Source organism: Pieris napi, chromosome 5, assembly GCF_905475465.1.
Source record: "Pieris napi chromosome 5, ilPieNapi1.2, whole genome shotgun sequence".
NCBI lineage: Eukaryota > Metazoa > Arthropoda > Insecta > Lepidoptera > Pieridae > Pieris > Pieris napi.
The window spans coordinates 5,423,359-5,445,178 of NC_062238.1; the positions used below are offsets into that span (position 1 = coordinate 5,423,359).

At 32.2% G+C, this 21,820-nt stretch overlaps 1 protein-coding gene across 4 annotated transcripts in view; it reads right to left on the reverse strand.

Annotated features, from left to right (window-relative positions):
• Positions 1–2,189: 2,189 nt before the first annotated feature.
• LOC125049423 (G protein-activated inward rectifier potassium channel 3) overlaps positions 2,190–21,820 on the reverse strand; it is a 28,714-nt gene continuing 9,083 nt past the window's right edge. Inside the window, exons 1-8 of one of the 4 annotated variants that reach the window (XM_047648700.1) lie at positions 13,763–14,239; positions 9,672–10,113; positions 8,914–9,093; positions 7,957–8,146; positions 6,640–6,764; positions 5,968–6,073; positions 3,248–3,620; positions 2,190–2,592 (exon numbers count right to left, since the gene is read on the reverse strand). In XM_047648700.1, the coding sequence (XP_047504656.1) occupies positions 2,511–2,592; positions 3,248–3,620; positions 5,968–6,073; positions 6,640–6,764; positions 7,957–8,146; positions 8,914–9,093; positions 9,672–10,113; positions 13,763–13,875 (1,611 nt within the window). In that variant the 5' untranslated portion in view covers positions 13,876–14,239 and the 3' untranslated portion in view covers positions 2,190–2,510. Of the gene's footprint in view, positions 2,593–3,243; positions 3,621–5,967; positions 6,074–6,639; positions 6,765–7,956; positions 8,147–8,527; positions 8,708–8,913; positions 9,094–9,671; positions 10,114–13,762; positions 14,241–21,820 lie in introns of those variants that run through there. The other 3 variants (XM_047648699.1, XM_047648698.1, XM_047648702.1) reach the window with 3 other exon arrangements.

The following is a 21,820-nucleotide window of genomic DNA, read 5'->3' on the forward strand; positions in this document are numbered from 1 at the left end:
GTATACAATATTTTTCAAATTTATGATTAATTCATAGATATAATTTAATGTATAATAATAATAATAATTAGAAACTGTATAAGCCAATAATTTTATACATTCCTTATTCTCTTATATTTGGATAACATTTAATACTTCATTTCCTTAATAAATTCGTACAATTTGGCGCTAGGGTTAAATTTATCTATTGAAGCACTTCTGTAATATTACAAAAATAGCTTATGAAAAAAAATTATCTACGAAAGTGTACCCTTGTTAGAGGAGGTTTTAAATTTATTAATAGTAATAAACTTTATATTAATTTATTACCTACATAATGTTTTACAGTTTTTTTTAAGAAACAAAATATAATTATTAATAAGAAATTGAATTGGTCATAAAGTAGAAATTAAGACCTCCTCTATTAAGAATACTTTAAGGTCCGTATTCTTACGTATTTCAGTCTTATCAAACATAATTTCGTAAAGAAAAAATGGTTTGACAGTTCTGGAAACAAGATTTAAGTTCTAGAATACGGGCCTCAGTACAAAAATCTTGAATATCGTCGTTTGTATGAAAAAGGCTATATTTGAACTAATTAATGGAAGCTTTCTATCCATAGTTTGACTGGCGATAGAAATTCTAAATCTAGAAGCCTTAACCTAAACATAAGGATGAAATTTATTAATAAAAATCGTTTTTTAAACAATATTTCAATATAAATTCCGTTAGCCCTATGTTTAATTTCACTAAATTAATAAATACTTTTCTATGTACAACTCTGTTCCAAACCAAGAAATTATAAGGTTCATTATTAGGTATACCCCACCCACCACTGCGAAGAATTTTTTCTTGAAATTCACTTACACTTAATAATCAGAATGGGCCAATTAATAACAAATTTAATGTATTTTGTTTTGTCGTTAATACTAAATCTTCGCTTTAGACTTTATAAAACGTAAGTAAAAGTTAGCTAGTCACCATGGTCACGATGTAATTTCAATATAACAGGTTAGTAACTACGATAACAAAAACGGTACTATTCATGTTTCATAATAAAGCCGTGGGGACGTTGCTTTATGCGCTACAAATAACCAAAAATCGCGTTCTATTAATACAAAACTGTATACAGTAAAAAACAGATTATGGTTTCTTTACTCAAATTGTTTATACTGACGTGATCTGTTATTTTTGATCTAAAACTATTTCTAAGAACAAAAATGGTAAAACGTTACTCGCAATACATATATTTCCTTCATAATATTATTAACTATAAGTAATTCAGCGAGGAAATGCTGCCAGCATTTCTTAACCAAACTTTTTAAATTTGTTTTAGTTATTTTTAATAATTATTATTACTAGTAGGTTAAGAATGTCGTAAATACTGTATATTTGTGTTTAACATTTATTTACTCTCCATATTGTCGCAGGTTGCCCTTGGACCATAGGTCGGTGACGCTGTATGACTTACACAATCGTTTTTATATAAATTGCTACGTAGAGAATGTTGGCTTAAGGCCAGATACTTGGTACTTTAAAAACGTAAACGATATTTGTATAATTTCAAATATTTCCGGTGTTTTTACTTTTAAAAATTGCTTGCCGTACAAATATTACTATTCGATACATGCGGTGTAGTTTACTATATGAATACTAATCGAAAGCAAATATACGTCCGTACATTACGATTAATATAATAATTTATGTCAATATAATAATGACCATATTACATTATTTATTTTCCATACTATAATTCTTATATCTGCACCAATTAATTCTAAATGTTTTGTTGGGCTTTCGTGTAGTTCCAAATATGCCCACGGAGCGCTTCTCAAATACGAAAAATAATTAATTTTAATACCATTTAAATTCGATTGTGTTATATTAATTCTGTACTAGGAACTTGGTTTGGCGATATTTTTATTAAGTAATTTCATTTAGTTTTTTTCATTATAAGAAAACCTAACGTGCAGTTTACGAGTAGAATTAATCGTCAAAGTATCATACTTTTCAGGAGAAAAATTACTAGCCACCGAACGATTAGAGGGCGTTCTAATTAAGTAATTTTTGTTGGGTGAGTTTGTATAACTTGTACGATGATGACTTGATGGTACGTCACTTTGACCGGTTAAGTTCGTATAACTCGTCGAATGTAAGCTATGTAGACCTGGTGAGTGTGTATATCTTCCAGACACTAAATCATTATGACCGGGTGAGTTTGTATAACTTGTAGATGGTACGTCACTTTGACCGGTTAAGTTCGTATAACTCGTCGAATGTAAGCTATGTAGACCTGGTGAGTGTGTATAACTTCCAGACACTAAATCATTATGACCGGGTGAGTTTGTATAACTTGTAGAAGGTAAACGTGAACTGGGTAAGTGTGTATAACTTACATATGGTACGTCACCTGGTAAGTGTAAGTAAGTAGAAGATACAGCCGTAAGGTTGGATAAGTAATAACTTGAGTGATTAATCTCAGTGGGTGGGTTACAATTGGAATCAGAGTTGTACTGAGGGGTGGGCTGTCGTCAAGCAGGCTCCGGCGCCGGTGACGTCACCAGAATTGGGATTACTGTAGCTTTATCGGTTATATGGTTGTCACTTGGTGACCTGAAATGGAAAAACACTTTTAAGGTGGAATTTCTACGATTCGATTAAACTAGGTGAGATTAGGACACTTTGTTCTCAGTTAATAACGTTAAACGGCTTTGACTAAAGTAAGGACTGACCCTACCCTTGACCTTTGTTAAGAAATTTAAATTTTGGCTACATTTAATTTGTACTAAAGCTGTGTTTATAACTTGAATAATTGTTTGTTTTTTTGCAATGTATTTTTGAAGTTATACTTCTTTAGGCGCGTTTGAAAAATTGATGAGAGTGAAATTTTACGATGCGCGCGCACCGTGACACAAAATTAACAGAATGAAGTTGCCCACGGAAGATGCTACGGCATTGGACATAATTTAAAAACAACATTCGAATAATAATAGAATTTATGTTACACTTAAAGTAAGAGAATAATAATAAATATTTATTTATTTAATTTTTCAAATGTAAACTGAACTTTATTGACTATAATGACTCCTTTTCCAGTCTTTGATTATTTAATTGTAATTAATAATTTGCACGCAATCAAAACTATGTAGGTTAAGAAAATAAATACTGTGTGTGTTGGAATTAAAGATTTATTTTTAGTAAAAAATAAGGTTTATCTAGAAAATAGTCAAAATTTATAAAGAGTTTCAAGAGTCATGAACAAACTTACTTTTTGATTCTATTGTGTTCCCTATGATCATGGCCATTCGCCATATGCGCGACGCCATTGAGCGTTGGACCATGTAACCTCTTCATGCTAGCGTGGCTATGACTCCTATGAATATGACCATCTCTCTCCGTCATGGCTGCAGCGGAATTAATTTTCTGCAAATCATTTTCGACTGCTAAATGTGTGTGACTTGCATTTCTGGACTTCTCGTTGATGTGTTGGACAAAGTTGTTTTGTGCCATGAGTCTGTTTTCCTTTGCCCTTGACTCTGGAATCTTTATTTCTATGTGCTCGTCTAGAGACATGGAATCGACGGAGCTCATGTCCAAGGTGTCGTTGGAGAAGGTTTTCGGAATGGTGCCGAGCATACGATCTGGAATTAAATATTGTCGATATTAATTTATTAATAATAATAAAACTTTATTTATGACAAAAGGGTTGTGACAGAATTCATATATCGTACCCCACCCTAGGGAGGCATTGTGTCGTGGGTAACTAGAAAACAATTATTACGCGGTACATGTTTAAAACAGTTAAAAAAAGAATAATAATTAATTTAGTGTTACAAATTAAGAATGAGTTAATGAGTGAGTGTGTTAATGGGTGTGTATGCGCATGTATTTGAGAGTGTAGCTGAAAGTTCTTATGATCGTGCACTGGGTCTGTGTTAGTTTTTGAAACCTCAAAGTCATACCTCTAATTAAGTAGTAATGCCTCTGTAGATTCCAATTTGGTGTTTTAGTGTAATTTCTATGTGACTTGTGAGTTTATATCTGAATAGTTTGACGATCTCAGAATCCATAGATTTGGAAATTTTATTATAAAGTATAATAATCATTGAAGGATAAATAATTAATTTATTATTATTTTATTATTATTTATTTATCATGGAACATGTGCGTTTTAGTTCACCTAAGCAGGTTCCTGGTTGACTCTTTTGATTGATTTGACAACGCATGAAGGGAATTTAATCTGAACAGGTAGACATAGTTGTAGCATGGAGTAAAGTATGCGTTGACTTTGAAACCGTAAAACTATTATTTCGATAATACATTAAGCTAATTAAGTTCAGTTTTAGAATCATAATCCATCGAGGAAAAACCGCAGGGTCAAACTATTCGTTAGCGACCAATAGGATAAATTTCTTATAATTATTGTAAATTGGTTACATAGTATTATTTTTTCCTTAAATTCCGTACCAAAAATAAAATATAAAAACTCAGTCAGAGCTCTCTCTAAATTAATCAAATCTTTAGTTTTTTTACATGAATACATTTTTAACCGACTTATAAAACACCGTAAGGCGTTATCAATTCGAAGTGTAATTCTTTCGTGTATATTCAAAAGCTCGGCTGTCCGTTGACCAATCTGGATGAACGAGGTGTCAAATAATTTTATTTTCAGCGATTTATAAGATTTTGTAATGACTAATAATTTTTAGTATGTGCAGAAATTATCATACCCCCACGTCGTGGTTAGTCGCTTATAAGTCGGTGGTTTATTAACTTTTATCGATAAAACGGTTTTAAGATATTTACTATTATTTAATACATTCTCACACACAATACAATAGAAATATTTAGTGTATTTTGTATTTAATTTTTTTAAAGGCATTCATTTATTGATTTTGTTAAATAAAATAAACAAGGATAATGATTTGTACCTATTTATATGTCGGTTTTATTATTAATGTCAATATTTTCCTCAAACTCTTCGCTGTACGGAATTAATATTTGCATTGTACTCTTGAAAGATCACGAGGATAACGACTTCGAAGGCTTTATTAAACATTTTAAAAACACGCCTTGAAAAAGTGCCTTACGTTCGTAGTTCAATACATCATTAGTTTCTTAACTGTGTTTTAATAATATATTGTATCATCTTCAACCGCTCGTTCAATAGAGTCATAAGATTTAGCTATAATAGCTGCCGGGTTTTCCACTTTACTTATGTTTAAACATATTATTTATATTGAAAATATTTTTCATGCACAGATATTAATATTTTTAACTTGTCCGAGAAAAAAATCTGGCTTCAATAGTGACATAATCTTTAGTTTACTTTCCTTATAACTCAGAAATTGAGAAAAAATACCGCTTACTCATAATCTATAAATAGCTATGAGACAGGTACACTTATTTTTATTAACGTCACAAAACCTTTTGCGGAAATAGCGTAGAGTCGCGTTCATAAATAATCTTTATTATAATTTATTTCTAAAACTATCGGACGTCATTCGATTTCTGGAGATAATACGGGATAAAAATCTTGAATTTCTGAACATCATCTAATAAATAAAACGATAGACCAGGGGAAAAACTGACTACTATAATATCCAATTTGTGCCTATAGTTTCGGTTAAGGTATTTCCCGTATAAATTCTATATTTAACGTGGACGTGCCACGATATAGATATGTTATACAATATACATAATAATTTATGTATAACAACAAATTAAAAACTGATGGCTTTGTCGATATAAACGAATAAAGGCTCAATGTATCATAAGAATGCCGTTACTTATTTTTATAACAAAGAAACTTCAAGTTTTGAAAACAATAAAAATTATGATTGAGAAACTCAGATCTACGAGTATATAATCTAAGGAATATTCAAAGTCACGAATTCAACATATTACACAATTATAAAACCTGTAGAAATCTGCTTACTCATGAACTATATTTAGATGTGAAGTAAAAGGATAAAGAGAAAAATATACCTAATTTCTGTGAAGTGGAGACGGTCGCTCGGAGCTCGTCGAGTTGTTTCGCGGAACAGAGCGGCGTGTCCACTTCATATGTGTTGTTGAAGCGCGTGTAGTCCACCTGAATAATCATAGGGTGTTATTCATAAGCGATAGAAGATAATAAATCTTTTGTTTTCTTTGTTTAGATAAAAACAAAGGCCGGCAACGGTCTCGCAAGCCTCTCATTGACGTTTCTAGTATTTTTTTAAGAATGGTCCCCGTTTGTACATTTAGTAACCCGATATTCTGGGGTAGGCAAGGACCATCCTAAGGCAGATATAGTCAATCCTGAGCTAAACAAGGAAGCCATATACGCCTATCACAGTTTTGGCAGTGTGTGTGATCTCTTACCATCAGGATCAGGAAAAGGATTAATTCATTGAATTGTATAGGATTCGGACTATTTCAATTGTTCTATACGTATTCATCAAAATACACGCAATTATCCATATTATGTATTATAGTTCGTGATGTGCTAGTAATATCTACGGCCATGGTATATATTATAATTATAAGGAAATATGGAAAAGTTTGTACTTTACATATAGGTATTCAATAAGGAAAATCAGTTTCTAATTGGTGTTATGGCTGAAAACTGCAAAAACAAACAAACAAAAATTTATCATAGAAATTAAAAGAAATTACCTCATATTCACCCGTATCCTTTCTAAAAGATACCATAGTTTCAAATCGATGTCCCCACAAAATTTCAGATGGTAAAAAGCTACTCCTTGCTTGCGTTGTCATACCAGTTGATTCGATGACACCCTCTGAAAATATTGCGCAAGCTCATATAAAAACTATTAGAACTATTATAAAACGAAGAAGTTTATTTAGAAAAGATAAAGAACGTATGTTTGCTAAAATAACGAAGGGCAGCCTCGGTAAATAATGTTTTATATAGTATAAACTTTTTCACAATTATAAATGTATTTAATGTTGGACAAGAGCCTATAAAATTTAAATTAAACATGATTAATATCGTTGAATTTCACATATACGAGATACGTATTTATTGAATATACAGTCTTACTCATGGTTTGAACATTGAATTGTATGAATTCAATAACATTGATTGATTACTTTAGTATACATAAGTTCTGGAACAATTCATGGAATGGTGCAATAAAGTTTATGAATAATCTATCAACTATTACGATGTAAAGGCAGGGCAATCTACCAATTCACTGTCAAGGAAGTGCCAACAATATACGAACGAATGTATTGTAATATTTAGTTTATAACAATAACATTTAATTTTGACTGATCTGTTTAACAGAACATCTCGTTGTTGATATTATAACAGAATATTGAAATATTTTTTTATACGCCCATGACTTGCGAACTGTTAGTAAATGTAAATTTAGAATCAATTTAACATCTTTTCTGTTGACGTTTATAAGTGTACTTGGTTACCTATATGAATAAAGTTATTTTTAGTTTGAGATTGAGTGTGTTTAGCGGCCGATTTTATTCGTATTTCCTATTTAATATTTATAATCATCATTACGAACTAATAATCAGCGGCATCTTTTTAAGTCTGGGCCTCAGATTTCTGTATCTGTTCCATGATCATTTGTCAATAGACAAGTAGGTGATAGGCCTTCTGTGCCTGATACATGCCGTTAACTTTTTGGGTCTAAGGCAAGCCGGTTTCCTCACGATGTTTTCCTTCACCGTTCGAGCGAATGTTAAATGCGCACATAGAAAGAAAATCCATTGGTGCACAGCCGGGGATCGAACCTACGACCTCAGGGATGAGAGTCGCACACTTAAGCCACTTGGCCAACACTGCTCTATTATCGTGTGTATAGTGTAATACCTTGTCCAAATCCAGGACAAACTAGAGAAGGGACAGGTCAAAAGTACCCATAACCGACGAGCATGCATGGTGAATGCAAGTGGAGATCGGTGGACTCATTAAACTCATTACGAACTAATTTAAATAAAATAACGTCTTACCTAACATAACTACAATTTCGAATCTCTCTCTTAACATATCTGAGGCGGAAAGGTTGTATAGCGGTGACTTTTCATTGATCTTGTGAACTATCGTCATGGGCCAAATGAACATTAATCTGTCTTCTTCCCCGTCAGCTCCCACTTTTAACTCTTGTTGATAGAATGGTAATAATTCCCCTTCTCTGGTAATCTATTAAATTTATCATTACATTAATATATTTGTACATCTATTGTCATTTTACTATTAAAATCATACCTCATAAGCTGAGCTTAACCAAAGTACATTACACACATAAAAGCACCAAATACGAATAAAGAATTTAAAAGTGTTAATAAACGTTGCTGTTGAAATAACAAGTGTTAACTTGTGGAATAAGCATAAGCGTATCGTGCATACAATTTGAAGATAATGTTAGTACTAAGTATCATGCAAGAATGGTTAAAATGAATGATTGCCGGGGAATCCATAGACGGGTCTAATAATAAAAACACCTTTCAACCATTAAGACTTAAAATGCATATAAACACAAACCAACAATATAAAAGTAGCTGTAATTAAAAAAACAGGTACCTTTTTTCTAATAATTTGAGCACGAACATGCGCTTCCAAAATATGAGATTTGCGTATGTCTCCAACCCTAAAAAGCAGATAGAACTCGCCATCTCTCAGGCAAATTACCGCGTTCCTCGAGAACAGGAGTGTAGTGTTACGCTTTTTGGCTCGAGCCAGCTTTGCGAATATTAGACCCACCTATGGACAAGAGAAAGTGGTTTTGAGATTCATAAAGAAACTGTTGACCTAAAATTACGTTACGTATGAAACTTTATCTGAATTCAAACGACCACTTTTCTTTATAAAGGGAGTTGTTAAGTCACCTCAAGTTATTGAAAGTTTATAAGCGTGCCGTCTGATATCCCCAATCACTAACCAGTATCCGCTTTGTCGAAAAAATATACCTTGCGGCGAATAATCTGAGCTCTTATATGTGCCTCAACTATATGAGATTTCCTCATATCTCCAACACGAAACATCAGAGACAGTTGACCCTCTCGTAGGCAAATGACAGCGTTGCGGGAGTACAATAAAGTTTGGGCTCGTTTTTTAGGTCTAGAGAGTTTGGCAAATACGATGCCGACCTAAAATTAGATGCGACGTTGAAATCAGTGACGTAGTCGTTGATGACGTCTGACTTATTCGCTGGACAAAAACCCAAAATCTATTTGCCAAATTTAAGAAGACTTCTTACTAGTTTTTTGTTTTGAGAACGGTACTAATAATTAACGACAGATAAAATGAATACGTTGTCAAACAGATTTATCGTGATTTAAAAATGAATAAACCTACGTGGTTTCTTAAAATAAGTAATAATTTTTAAGAGCATCTGGATCACAAATTAGAACGTTTATAATTTTGGCAGTCTGTCAAGTTTATTTCGATATGAAATTATCTTATTGGCTTTGAAGCAGGAAGGGTTCTATAGAAAACTCGTATTGATAGGCACCTTATAGAAGAGATATTAGATTTCATTTTTATTATTTACTACTTTATCCATACAAAATTAACAAAAAATGTAGGTATCTTGTAATCTAAAGTAACCAATAAAAATTTAGGTGTCATAAATTCAGGCCAGCACATTGTGGTGTGATTTTTAAAATAACTCCGTAAGATTTAAAGACTATTAAACTCGTTAGTCAAAACAAAACGTAAAACTCACCATAAAAGCTTGAATGAAAACACCGACAATGCTTTGAAGACACATAACAAAAATCGCTTCGGGGCATTCTTCATTTGTTGTTCTGGAGCCATAACCGATTGTGTGTTGTGTTTCCACAGAGAATAGGAAGCAGCCAGTAAAGGAGTTGACATTATTAAGACAGGGAATAAAGGTTTCATTGGAGTTAGTGGAAGGATTCAAGTCGCCGTGGGTGAAGATTATGAGCCACCAGATGAGAGCAAACAGGAGCCAGGAGAGGATGAAGGATAGAGCGAACACGAGCAACGTCCAACGCCACTGAGCGTCCACAAGGGTTGTGAAAATATCCTGAAGGTATCGGCGCCTGCGCTTAGCCACGTTCCATTGGACTACATTACAATCTCCGTGCTTGAAGATAACGCGCTTTCTCACGCGTCTCGCTGCGTATCTGGCTTGGCGGTATCTGAAAATATAAATGACACATTAAACCCGGGCACTACATATTTATTTCTTTTAGAAAACAAAGTACATCATTTATTACAGGATATTGTATCAGACTGGGATGAACGAAAATATTGTATTTGGAGAGACATAATTTATTTTTCAGCAGTGTTGGCCTAGTGGCTTCAGTGTGCGACTCTCATCCCTAAGGTCGTAGGTTCGATCCCCGGCTGTGCACCAATGGACTTTCCTTCTATGTGCGCATTTAACATTCGCTCGAACGGTGAAGGAAAACCGACATGTCTTAGATCCAAAAAGTCGACGTCGTATGTCAGGCGCTTGAGGCTGATCACCTACTTGCGTATTCAATTGAAGAATGATCATGAAACAGATTCAGAAATCTGAGGCCCAGACCTAACAAGGTTGTAGCGCCACTGATTATTATTATTATAATTTATTTTTGTATTAATATAACAATAACAGAATATCGCATGCATTGCACATTTAAAATTTAATAGGCCATAATGGTTTTATTCACATTTAGTAAAAACTAACAATCTATAGTATAGAGGTGTTCTACAGACACATTAACTTCACAAACATTTGAAGAGTGTTTCGTTTCATTCTAATCGAATTCAAAACGACGTCAACTCATGCCTGCGTAATATCACTGAAATTAATCATCTCAAGTGCCTCATCTGTTTACGCTTAAATTGCTTATTTTTATTCAGATAAGCTTATATATTATGAATTATTATATATCACATGACGTGTATTATATAATTTTTTTTCTTTACAACAGTTCATTGATCTGTTTCAAGTTACAAGGAAGTTATAAATTATATTTCCAATCTTATCATTGGTAATTAATAGTTATTTATTGACTTACGATATAACCAATCTAAAGAATAGGTGGCACATTGACTGCAAACGTCACAAATAAATCAAAATAGAAAAATAGAAACAGGAAAAATTAATTTACATACACGTATGTTATGAACATGACTTTGAATGTGTTTGAGTATTGCAGAAATCTTTTTGTATTGTTGTAACAATCCGGCATTATGGTATCAATAAATTGATTAAAAGGCAAAAGCACTATGTCCCTTAGGTTAAACAAAATGCAGATAAGCTTTATCGATGTAGATAATGCTTTAACCGAAACTCAAATAAACTAGCAAAAATAATACATTTTATCTCATCCTAATAATTACCAATGTACCTATTGCAAAGTTTTAATACGTTTTAGTTTAACATTAAAGAACATTGTGGTACATTTTTTTTATTAGTGTATCTATCTAATTTATACTATAATGTATACCTTATATAATATATAATGTATATTATGTATATATATTGATTGGCTGTAATGGTATTGTAACGTTTTATTTCATTATTAAACTGCTCAACCATTTTGTATGATATTGGTGTAAAGCTCATTCAACATAATATATAAAAGGTCGGAAAATCAGCTTGTGTAATATAGATTACTGTTTTACAATATAGGTATGTATTAATTGTAATGTATGTATTTATGTATGTATGTATTTATTTTATAATAATTGTATGTATTTTATTTGATTTAGTATCAAACTCCTCTCTTATAAATATTTTTAACGGTAACAGGTGTACAAATTATATTAATTTCTTTCACATTTTACAGAAAACAAATAGTTCTGGTGTTCTAGTATATAAAAAGGTATACATATATTCTATATATCCTTTATGTCAAGTTTTATTCAAAGCCACCGCGAAGTTATTATAAGCAATAAAACGTCAATCAAAAACTTGGAAGAATAATAAATAAATAAAATAAAACATTAAATAATTGCCATGGGCGGGCAATCACTTTTCCTTTGATAAAACACCCCGTTGAATCTTTTATAAATAAATGAAATCGCAAAACATCGCTATTTCTTCGAATGAGAAGCCATTAATAATAATGTTTCTTTAATAAACGTGTTTTGTTAGTTGACTTTGTATTGAATGAATGATTTATTTTGTATGAATGCTATTTATCAAGTTAGATTGGTATATTTATACACATCATTGTTTCGGAATTGCTTGTTGTCTTTATGCTGAGAAATTCGTAGATTATGAATCATAATTCTGTGTGGTTTATTCCTGACTAAATTAGATATACAGCTGTTGGCTTCAGCGAGCGAATCTCATCTCTGAGGTCGTAGGTTCGATTCCCGGCTGAGAACCAATGGACTTTCTTTCTATGTGTGCATTTAACATTCGCTTGAACGGTGAAGGAAAAGATTGTGCGGAAACCGGCTTGTCTTAGACCCCAAAAGTCGACGGCGTGTGACAGGCATTACACTTATTTAGATAGATATATTATCGACAAATGATCATGAAGCAAAAATCTGAGGCCCAGATCTAAAATGGTAGCACCACTGATTTATTAATTTATTTTATTTAAATTAGACATCTTTCCAGCTATAATTACAATCCCTATCAGATTCACCTATTTCATATCGACTCGCAGCACTTATTTTTTATATACATCAAAAATAATTTGGTATCTAGGCGGCTGAAACGAATAAAAATAATCTTGTGTGTAAACTTTTTAAAGATATATGTAACACTATACAGCTGCGTAACCCTCACCAAGTTCCTTTCCGTTCATTCGTTCATAAAAAAAGAAAACATGACTAATATTGGCTTATAATTGTTTTCAAAATATTTATCAGAATAAATTTTAATAAGGTTGAATTTTTTTTATTGTACTGTATTTTCATCTCACCTCATACCTTATTTTAATTGAACATTTCTATCCGAATAGTCCTAGATATTTGAGCAAAAAGCTTATCTCCACTAAGCGTTCTAGCTTTACGCTCCACAAAAGAAGAATGGCTAGAATGTGCAATGTGCCCGAGCGATCTTGATATTTTTTCAGACCGCCCATTCATATAGAAAGGGCGTGCTGTCATCAATCTCTTAGGTTCGTTTGCTATATTTTATAATTTTAGATCTTTTTTTGTAATAATAATCTGTGTAAACTTATTAATTACATAAATTATAAGCATTATATTTGTGCACTCCGTCCGCACCAATCATCGAGGCCGCACAAGTTCTAGTTTGTAGAATATTTGTCTTTTCTTTATTTTATTATGTGTAAAAAATATATGTTATAAAGTCATAGTATAATTTAATTATATCTAAGGGTAAGGTTATTGAAAAGATAAAAGTTTAAGATTAAAAGAATGAGCTGAAAAACATCGCCAAATTGACGCGTGTTTCAATTTATTTTGATTGTACTTTAAGCAGAGATAAAGAGCAAACGACGAAGAAGAATGCCATACGATATCAATAAAGATCACTTGAAAATAAATAAATTACATACAAATCACGTATGTTTGTAACTTGTTTTGACCAACCTGAATAAGCGCTGAAAATTTTTCATTACTTAGTGTGACACCTAGTTAAACAAACAAAATATAAAATAAATTTGTGTTTAATCGTTTTTATTTATCAACCGTTTAATTGCAAAGCGTCGTTTTTAAACTTTTGTTTTATGAAAAAGAACTCGATGGCTTCGTAGGAAGAAACTATTTTTCCATATTCCTAGCCTATTCTAAGGACTCGAATTATATACGAACGAACGCTTTGTGTTTTAACAGTAAAACATATTTTTACATCATTCTTCAAAATATGCTACTCACTTTTTTAGCTCCTCTTTCCAAGCTGATTCTGAAGAATTAACCGTTTTTTCGGTCATAAGAAACATTGACACTTGACTTATACATCGTTTTAGTCCCGACATTCTACTAAACATTGAAATAATTTTCTTGACCTGTTACAGTCTTATTGTCTTTTCCTACACGAATAAGCGTATTACTAGAAGGAAATTTAATCACGTAGTCTTACAGGATTGTCTCCGCTCTATCTTTCAACAGTACATTAATAAGGAATTCACTGAAAGCTTCTTTAATATCAAACAGTAACGCAACGAACTTTCGTAACACAGAGATCATTTTGGTAGCGATCTGGATTTAATTGGACAAAAATGACGACGTAAATTTTCAACGTGTTTTCCACTAGCACTGATTGTGAAGAGAATTGCTTCAATACTAAAACAGACGGATGTTTAACGAAACAGATGGGAAGACGTTCACAAACAAACACTGTTCATAAAGACCGTGCCAACGCCAGTGGCGCCGCGCGTCTTGACTCTGTCGCCTCATCTATTTTTTGAATAAAATATACTTCACCATACTAAATACATCTACGTAATTTACGACATGTATCATCAAATTAAATGAGTTCAAACACCGATGACGTTTTAAATCTCTGCATTATATCAATTACATTTCAATTTGCCCGATCAAAGCCACGTCTTTACAACGGAAATTACAGAGATAATTAAGATAAAGGGGCATTAGTTGATTAATTTCCTCATTTATTTTAGTTGGATGTAACGTTTACTAGAGAATTCGATAAGCAATAAGATCATTTGGCTTGATGGTTTAAGGCAATACTTTCGAATATAATAAAAGAAAAGATATCGTTTGAAAACTCAAGTAATTTGACGCAAAAAATAACTTTTATTCTAGAACTATTTCTATAATTGATATTCGACATATACGTAGCAGGTGTTGTGGCATCAAATTATAAATACCGATATATCAAAGTTTTGGCTAATAAGATATGGAATACGCAAAAGTATATTTGATATTTGAATTATTAATTAGATTATAAGTAAGTACAACGAAGGATTACGGTACACGTACACATAAGAAATGCTTTAGAAGCCAAACATACTTCTGAACTTTGTTCTCTATGTCGTTGCCAAGTCAAATAAATACGGTGACACTTCAGTTAAAAAACTATGCATACATATTCTATACTTATAAATATATCATGACAACGTGCTATTCCTGAAATCGTACTGAAATATAGGTTAGATAAACTTTAGCTACTCTCTACTAGATGGCTCTGGTTCTATTTATTTTTTACTGTAACAGTGTCATATTTCAATGAAGTATCGAAGTATTATAAAGAAATGTGTACATGAAAATGTTTGCATTGTTAATATCTAAACGGCTTTTAACCCCCCAGCTGATCAAGTACATTAAAGTTTTAAATACTTAAGTGAATTAAATTTTATTTTTTGGTAACGATTTTCGTTACCATAATTAAAACAATTGTTTTAATAAAAGAGGTTTACCTAAATAGATTATAGTATTGCGTGTTCCAAAAAATCGTATACATAATGGCGTAATCGGGTTTTGTAAAACTAATAGTCATGCATTAAAATACCTACTGATATATGACATCACTTAATTACTTGCATGTGTCATTAACATTTTAAGGTAAAAAGCTAAAAAATAACACTGTTCAGTAATTCGTAGGTTAATTGATGCCATAAGACAACTAAAATGATCATCGTGCGACTCTCATTCTTGAGGTCGTTGGTCCGAACCATTTAGAAGTCGTATGCACTATTACGTATTAACTAAAGGTATTTAACAAACGTTTAAAACGCTGAACTTTTCAAAGTCTACCTACTAATCGAAAAAACCAACGTAGGAGTTCAGGCACCTCTCTTTCGAATTCTTCGCGATTATAACGGATTAAAGAGCATATAGAGCTATCTCGTAGAGCTAATCCGCTGTTTTGCTAGTCAATTACCAGAAAAAAATGTTTTCTGAGTAACAAAAATGTCTGGTTTTTTGTTTATGTTTTATTTAATATTGCATAAATTTTAATTGTATTATTTTTTTTGTATCATTTATGTTTACCTACAACGTCATACATTTTAGATAAAAGTGTTATACACTTTAGATAACGTATCATTTGACGTGGAAAACTTGAATAAATAATAGAATACCTTGGAATGCCTACAATTTATTACCGTAAAGGTAGCTTTCGCTATAATAACTTTTTCGTTTTAACTACAAACATCTAATAGCGACTATACACGATGCATGTGTCATAATTGATTTTATGTTTGTCCTATTGCATCATAAAGTTACCTACATGGTACCTACTCAATAATCTATGGCCACGACTAATACAAACTTATCTGACGTCAGTGTTTTAGTAAAAATACCTCTTCTCTAGTTTTTAACTTTAATATAACTATACTTGGTAAGTAACTCGACCAGAACAGAACGTGAGTGAGTGACATAAATAATTAAGATATATATAATAAGGTATTGGGTTGGCGGTTGCGTCTGTGACCATGACCAAAGTTTACATGATTATTGTTAACTGGTTTCGTGCTATGAACCCAGATAAAAACAATATGTATGCACAGGATTTTTTATAAAGAATTTCATTGGTTTTATTAGCGAGAACTGTCTATACAAATTCATCGATCTAAGATCATTTGTCGACCTCCCACAAGTTTCTGTAAGTAACCATATCATAATATTTACAATGCTAATGCACATGTAGTTTTAGATGTTCGTAAATCCGTCATACCCTTGTTTGTATTCTGGCTACAAGCTGGAGTTTTTCGCTTTATTGAAAGATGGACGTCAAAAACAAAAACCAAATCTATACAGTACATAACCAACATAGCTGCATAGAATATACTGGTACTCTTTAAGATCAGTACATTAATATTCTATATTGATAATTCATATAACAAGTATAAATGTTTTTTAATAAAACATTGCAATCTCTAGTTTGCTATAATCATTAGTTTTAAATTAAGTGTCGATTTAACGCCGGCTTTTTCTCTCGGCCTACATACACCCTCTGTCTTCTTTGCCGATGAGTAGGGATGCCTACAAATTCAAATTTAATGACGTGGAATAAGTGATACATGTATCTTATGTTCCATAATAAACCTTAATTTTTTTTTTAGAAAATAAGATATAAATGATATCTTATATATATTAGTAGAGATATATTAGAGCATGACCATCTCTACTTTTCAAACAATGTCTGTTCTAAAAAATGTGTTCACTACCAAAACACACGTTTCATTTTGTGTATTGTATGATAAATAATAAGTAGAAAAAACTTTGAGTCAAACGGCACATCAATATTATTAGTCACATTATATTTAAACAACTGTTTCACCACTTTACGTAGGTACTGTACCTTTGTTTCACCAAACTTGAATTATTCAGTCAGGTTAAGATACCTACTTCTTAATTGACGAGACTCGACCCAACATTTAAAACATGCTAAAGTACTCAAAGGTAATAGGTATTTTCCATTGATTGTAACATAAAATTGATTAGTGATTTGTTCCGGATAAAAGGTTCAGCTTAGACAAGGCCATAACAATGCCAGCGTATTTTTCATAAATATATGGTTTAAGTAAAAGTATGTTGTTCGAAATTAGTAGAACTTGCACATTTTTTTTAAGAACCAAGGTAATATGTGATTAATGATGAGTCAATCCACGTTCTTTTTACCTTGGAAATCTCATTAGCAACACTTTTTCTATATATAATACCTATTTATTTACAAAAGCAATTTTAAGATAGCAGTTCGAAAATAAATCAATATTTTCGAAATAATATTATTGTATAAAAAAATTACAATTTGTAAACCAAAATTTACAATAATGCTGGCAGCATTTTCTTGCTGTATTGCGGTGCTTATAACAAATGGTTAAATAAACCATTTTAGTGCCGATGCCTAAAACAGCTATAATTCCTATCAAGGTTTGTTTACGTAATATGTCAAAATGTTTGATTAATTTTATTTGTTAAATTTTATGATTTGCTAGATATTATTTATGATTTGATTTATAATTTTACTAAATTTAAAATCAGGAATTCTACATACTAATTGGATAATTTTATTAACGATAATGAATTTAGGAATAAACCCAAACTAAAGATTAAGAACGAACGGGTCTTCTAGTAGTAAAATAAAAATTATTATAATATTTATGATGTATTGTTTGGATTTGAAGACAAAGTAAGTACAATACCCGTTTGAGCGATGCAGTGGATTTATGAGTCATAAAATTTTACATTAACTATGAAACCATACATTTGCATTATAATGAGAGGTCGAAAAGGATTCTTGCGTTTTAAATAATCCATTCGAGTATTCTTTGTAACAAATGTTTATTCATTGACTGTGGCCAAACCGATTAGTTTTAAATTTCGATTTAAATCCATAAAAAGAAATATTTATATCCAGATTGATCATTTGTAATTGCAAGGTATGATTTATAAAATGAAATATGAAAATAATGATAAAATAGCTCGCATTAATTATAATGGAAAATATGGATAATAATATTAGGAAAATGTCAAGTATACGGTATTTAGTTAGCAGTCGTTAACATTTGAGTAATTGTAATGTCCTTAAACCGTGTGTATGGAGGAAATTTTCAAAACGTGCCTTGAATGTGGTAATGCCCCTTTAGTGATAAGGCACGCCCGGAAGTGGGGTACCAGATATTATTATAACAACTGACAAGCTTGGATTTAAATAAAATATGTACGTTATAAATTAAGTTAAAAACTTCAAAAGCATTTGATCCATGTATATACATCTAGATATTGCCTATATTGCGGGACGGTGGAAATATAAAAGCTTATAAAAGATCTATGCTACAGTTTTATATGTTAAGAATCGCAATATTTAAAATAGTACAAGTGTTCAGTCCGGCAGCCGCACGGCTGGATATTTATTTTATTAAATATGTAATAGTTGAGATATGATATCCTGGGCTGTAGATATTGATATATTCTATATAACTGTACTCCACTTTGCTCTATTTTCAGTAGTTTCCGCAACGAACGTGATAGGGGGATTTTTATTAGTATTATTTTCACACATTTTCGAAGTTTTCATACGGATCCCTTATTTTAACTAAATTCTATAGCCTATTTCATCATCATTCCTCAATAGTTTATTAGGGATAATAGAATTCTAATGGTGAAAGAATTTTGCTAATCGTTACAGTAGTTTTGGGGTCAATGCTGTTTGAATTGAATAGACTGAGAACAAACCTGTCCTCTTTATAATATTAGTTTAGATAAATATTATTTATGTAAAAAAACGAATGGTAACCCTAGCTGGGTGTCGATTGCAATTGTTCTTGGCACACGTCAAATATCACGCCAAATACCTCTGATAAATTTATAATATATTGGTGTGAAGAGGAAGTGATCGGCCTCGCGACGTTCTTGGTGTGGACGCGGTCAGAATTTGAACAACATTAACAATTCGCACATCCTCGCTTTCACAGCTTCGTCAATATTTACGTGTCGGTTTCACTGCGTTAGCGAAGGCTTTAGATGCAGTTTCAAGTTTCCCGTTCGTAAAATAATGTTAGAAAACATGCTAAGAGACTGGAAGTATGAGCTAGATTCGACAGATTTTTCGTTACATAGGAGCATTACGATAAGGGACTATTTTAAAAGAGTTCTAAACGCCGGGCGGCCCCGACTCGCCCATAAATATTATGACGATATTTCCGGAGTAGTCGTCGCCCGGGCCCGGAGGGAGACGCCAACTCTTTAAGGTAACATAGTCCCTTTTTCAGAAAGGGGAGATTTCGACACTCCCCTGCTGTTGCCACTCGGTCACATATCTGCCTGATTGCGCGCCTGATGGGTTAGGATGTAGGGGTCCATAAAAAAAAGAGTTCTAAACTGGTTGCCAGCCTGATAAACCCCTCTAGATGCCTTCATGCAATTAATACATGGTAAAAAATTATATGAGTAAAATAAAAATAGAGGAGGAATATTAAAATACATATTGTATAAAAAACCCCGAATCATTCTTTAATATGTAGACTTTTAAACTGAACCGCTGATGTTTGGATTTAAATGAGACGTTAAAATATTTAAATACTTTTTATTTTATTATAATTTTAAAGTCGGTCATGAAACTTTGTCGTCAAGCAACATACGTCTATACAATTGATTGCAAGCAGGACATTTCAATTACCCTGATTCAAAGGCTGTGCGTGATTTCACTATAAAAGTGGTATTGTTTTGGTGGCATCTAGAACGGCGTCAGGTTTCCTGTTAATACCTATAGAGCTCAAAGGACGTCCGTTTCCTCTGCTATCATTTACATACATTAAGATGCGACGGTTTTTTGCACGTCTAGGAATCTAACGAAACGTAACTTCATTGTTTACGGGTACGTACTCAGATATGAACTGAGAATGGTAGGCGTTGAAACGGTTGCACTCAGCGACAAAACTAATGCACAACCTTTCAATTCTGATGGTGAACTTAATTAAATTTGTACCAGTCACCTACTAATTGATGACTCTTATTACAGTGATATAATAATTAAATATAATAATAATATTTCAGATCTTATACATCCATATGTTGTTTAGCTTTATAGCCATCTGAGCTGTTGCTTGATACAATAATTATAGAACTTTATTCAAGACAGAAATATGGTGGTGACAAAATTGATTGTTGTGGGTGCCCATATGTTTTTTATAGTCCCACAATCAAACACTTCCCATTACATATGTCCAACCAGCATTTAGAGAAGGTGCCAATAACGACCTACATTTGTAAGACACGTGATAAATATTTTTCCTTTGTTCCTACAAATGTAAAACTTTATAAATAAATTAGTGGACCCCACAGACGTTGTCCTGCATGATATTTCAAGCTATTAGGATATTAAAGTATGAAAGTACCGACTGCAGCGCCACCTGCCGGGCTGATTTGTGAATCTAAACCATTCCCAGATCCCCTTGAACACACACAAAAAATTTCATCAAAATCGGTCCAGTCGTTTGAGAGAAGTTCAGTGACATACACACTCACAGAAGAATTATATATATAAAGATAGACTTTTAGCTAAAGAATATATTGTGAGCATTTGCTAAGCCTTTTGTCCTATTTGTAGATTGACACAGTATGTATGGAACCGGGATATATGAAGCCGTATAAGGGTTGGAAAATAAATTAGTTGAAGTGATAAATAAGCAATAAAACGACCGATGAAGCCATGGGCGCCATTACGACCTCTACGCCTGTCTAATGAGAATTCTTAAATGATCATATTGAGAAGCACGCGTTGGCACTCATGAAGGATTTCACTCTAGCTAGTTCTATGCCAAAGATCTATACGATAATATAGTATTTACCTAATACCTAAATATAATTGTTCGGTCATCAATTGTGCAACAATTGTTGGTAGTTGTATTCAAAAAGGGTATCATTATAATTACAGTAAATGATTAACATTTTAGTTTGCTCCATAACTACTGAATTTTAGAATACGCGTCCTACTTTTCCTTTATGTGCAAACTTTATTAGCAAATAAATATAAATGTAAACGAAATTTTGTAAAAGAAAGAAATACTGTAATAATATGTCATTGAGATCCTATTTCAGCAGGATGATAATGCTTAACGCTTTTTTAATAATGGGAATTCATAATAGCAAGGTTCCACACACTTAATTTCCAATTGTTCATTGTTTCGGATGACCATACTAATGGATTTTTGACGCTTATATAAAAACGTTCGGTTGAAGCGTGACGCAATTCGTTGAGTGTCGGTTTTATGACATTAATTAATTTATAATACCAATGTCATTGTCCTAATCCCCTAGAGGACAGCTATATATAGGCTTCATGAAGCTCCCCTGGTAACACATTTTCCTCTGGTGCTTATAAAATTTAAAAAAATGGAAAAATCTTCTGGCCCTCATACAAATTACAAAATAATGTCAAATAGAGAAATAATCAATATTGAATGGAACAGATTACATTTCCTTCAGGGACACAAAAAAATCAAATAGCATATATTCTTCACCCAT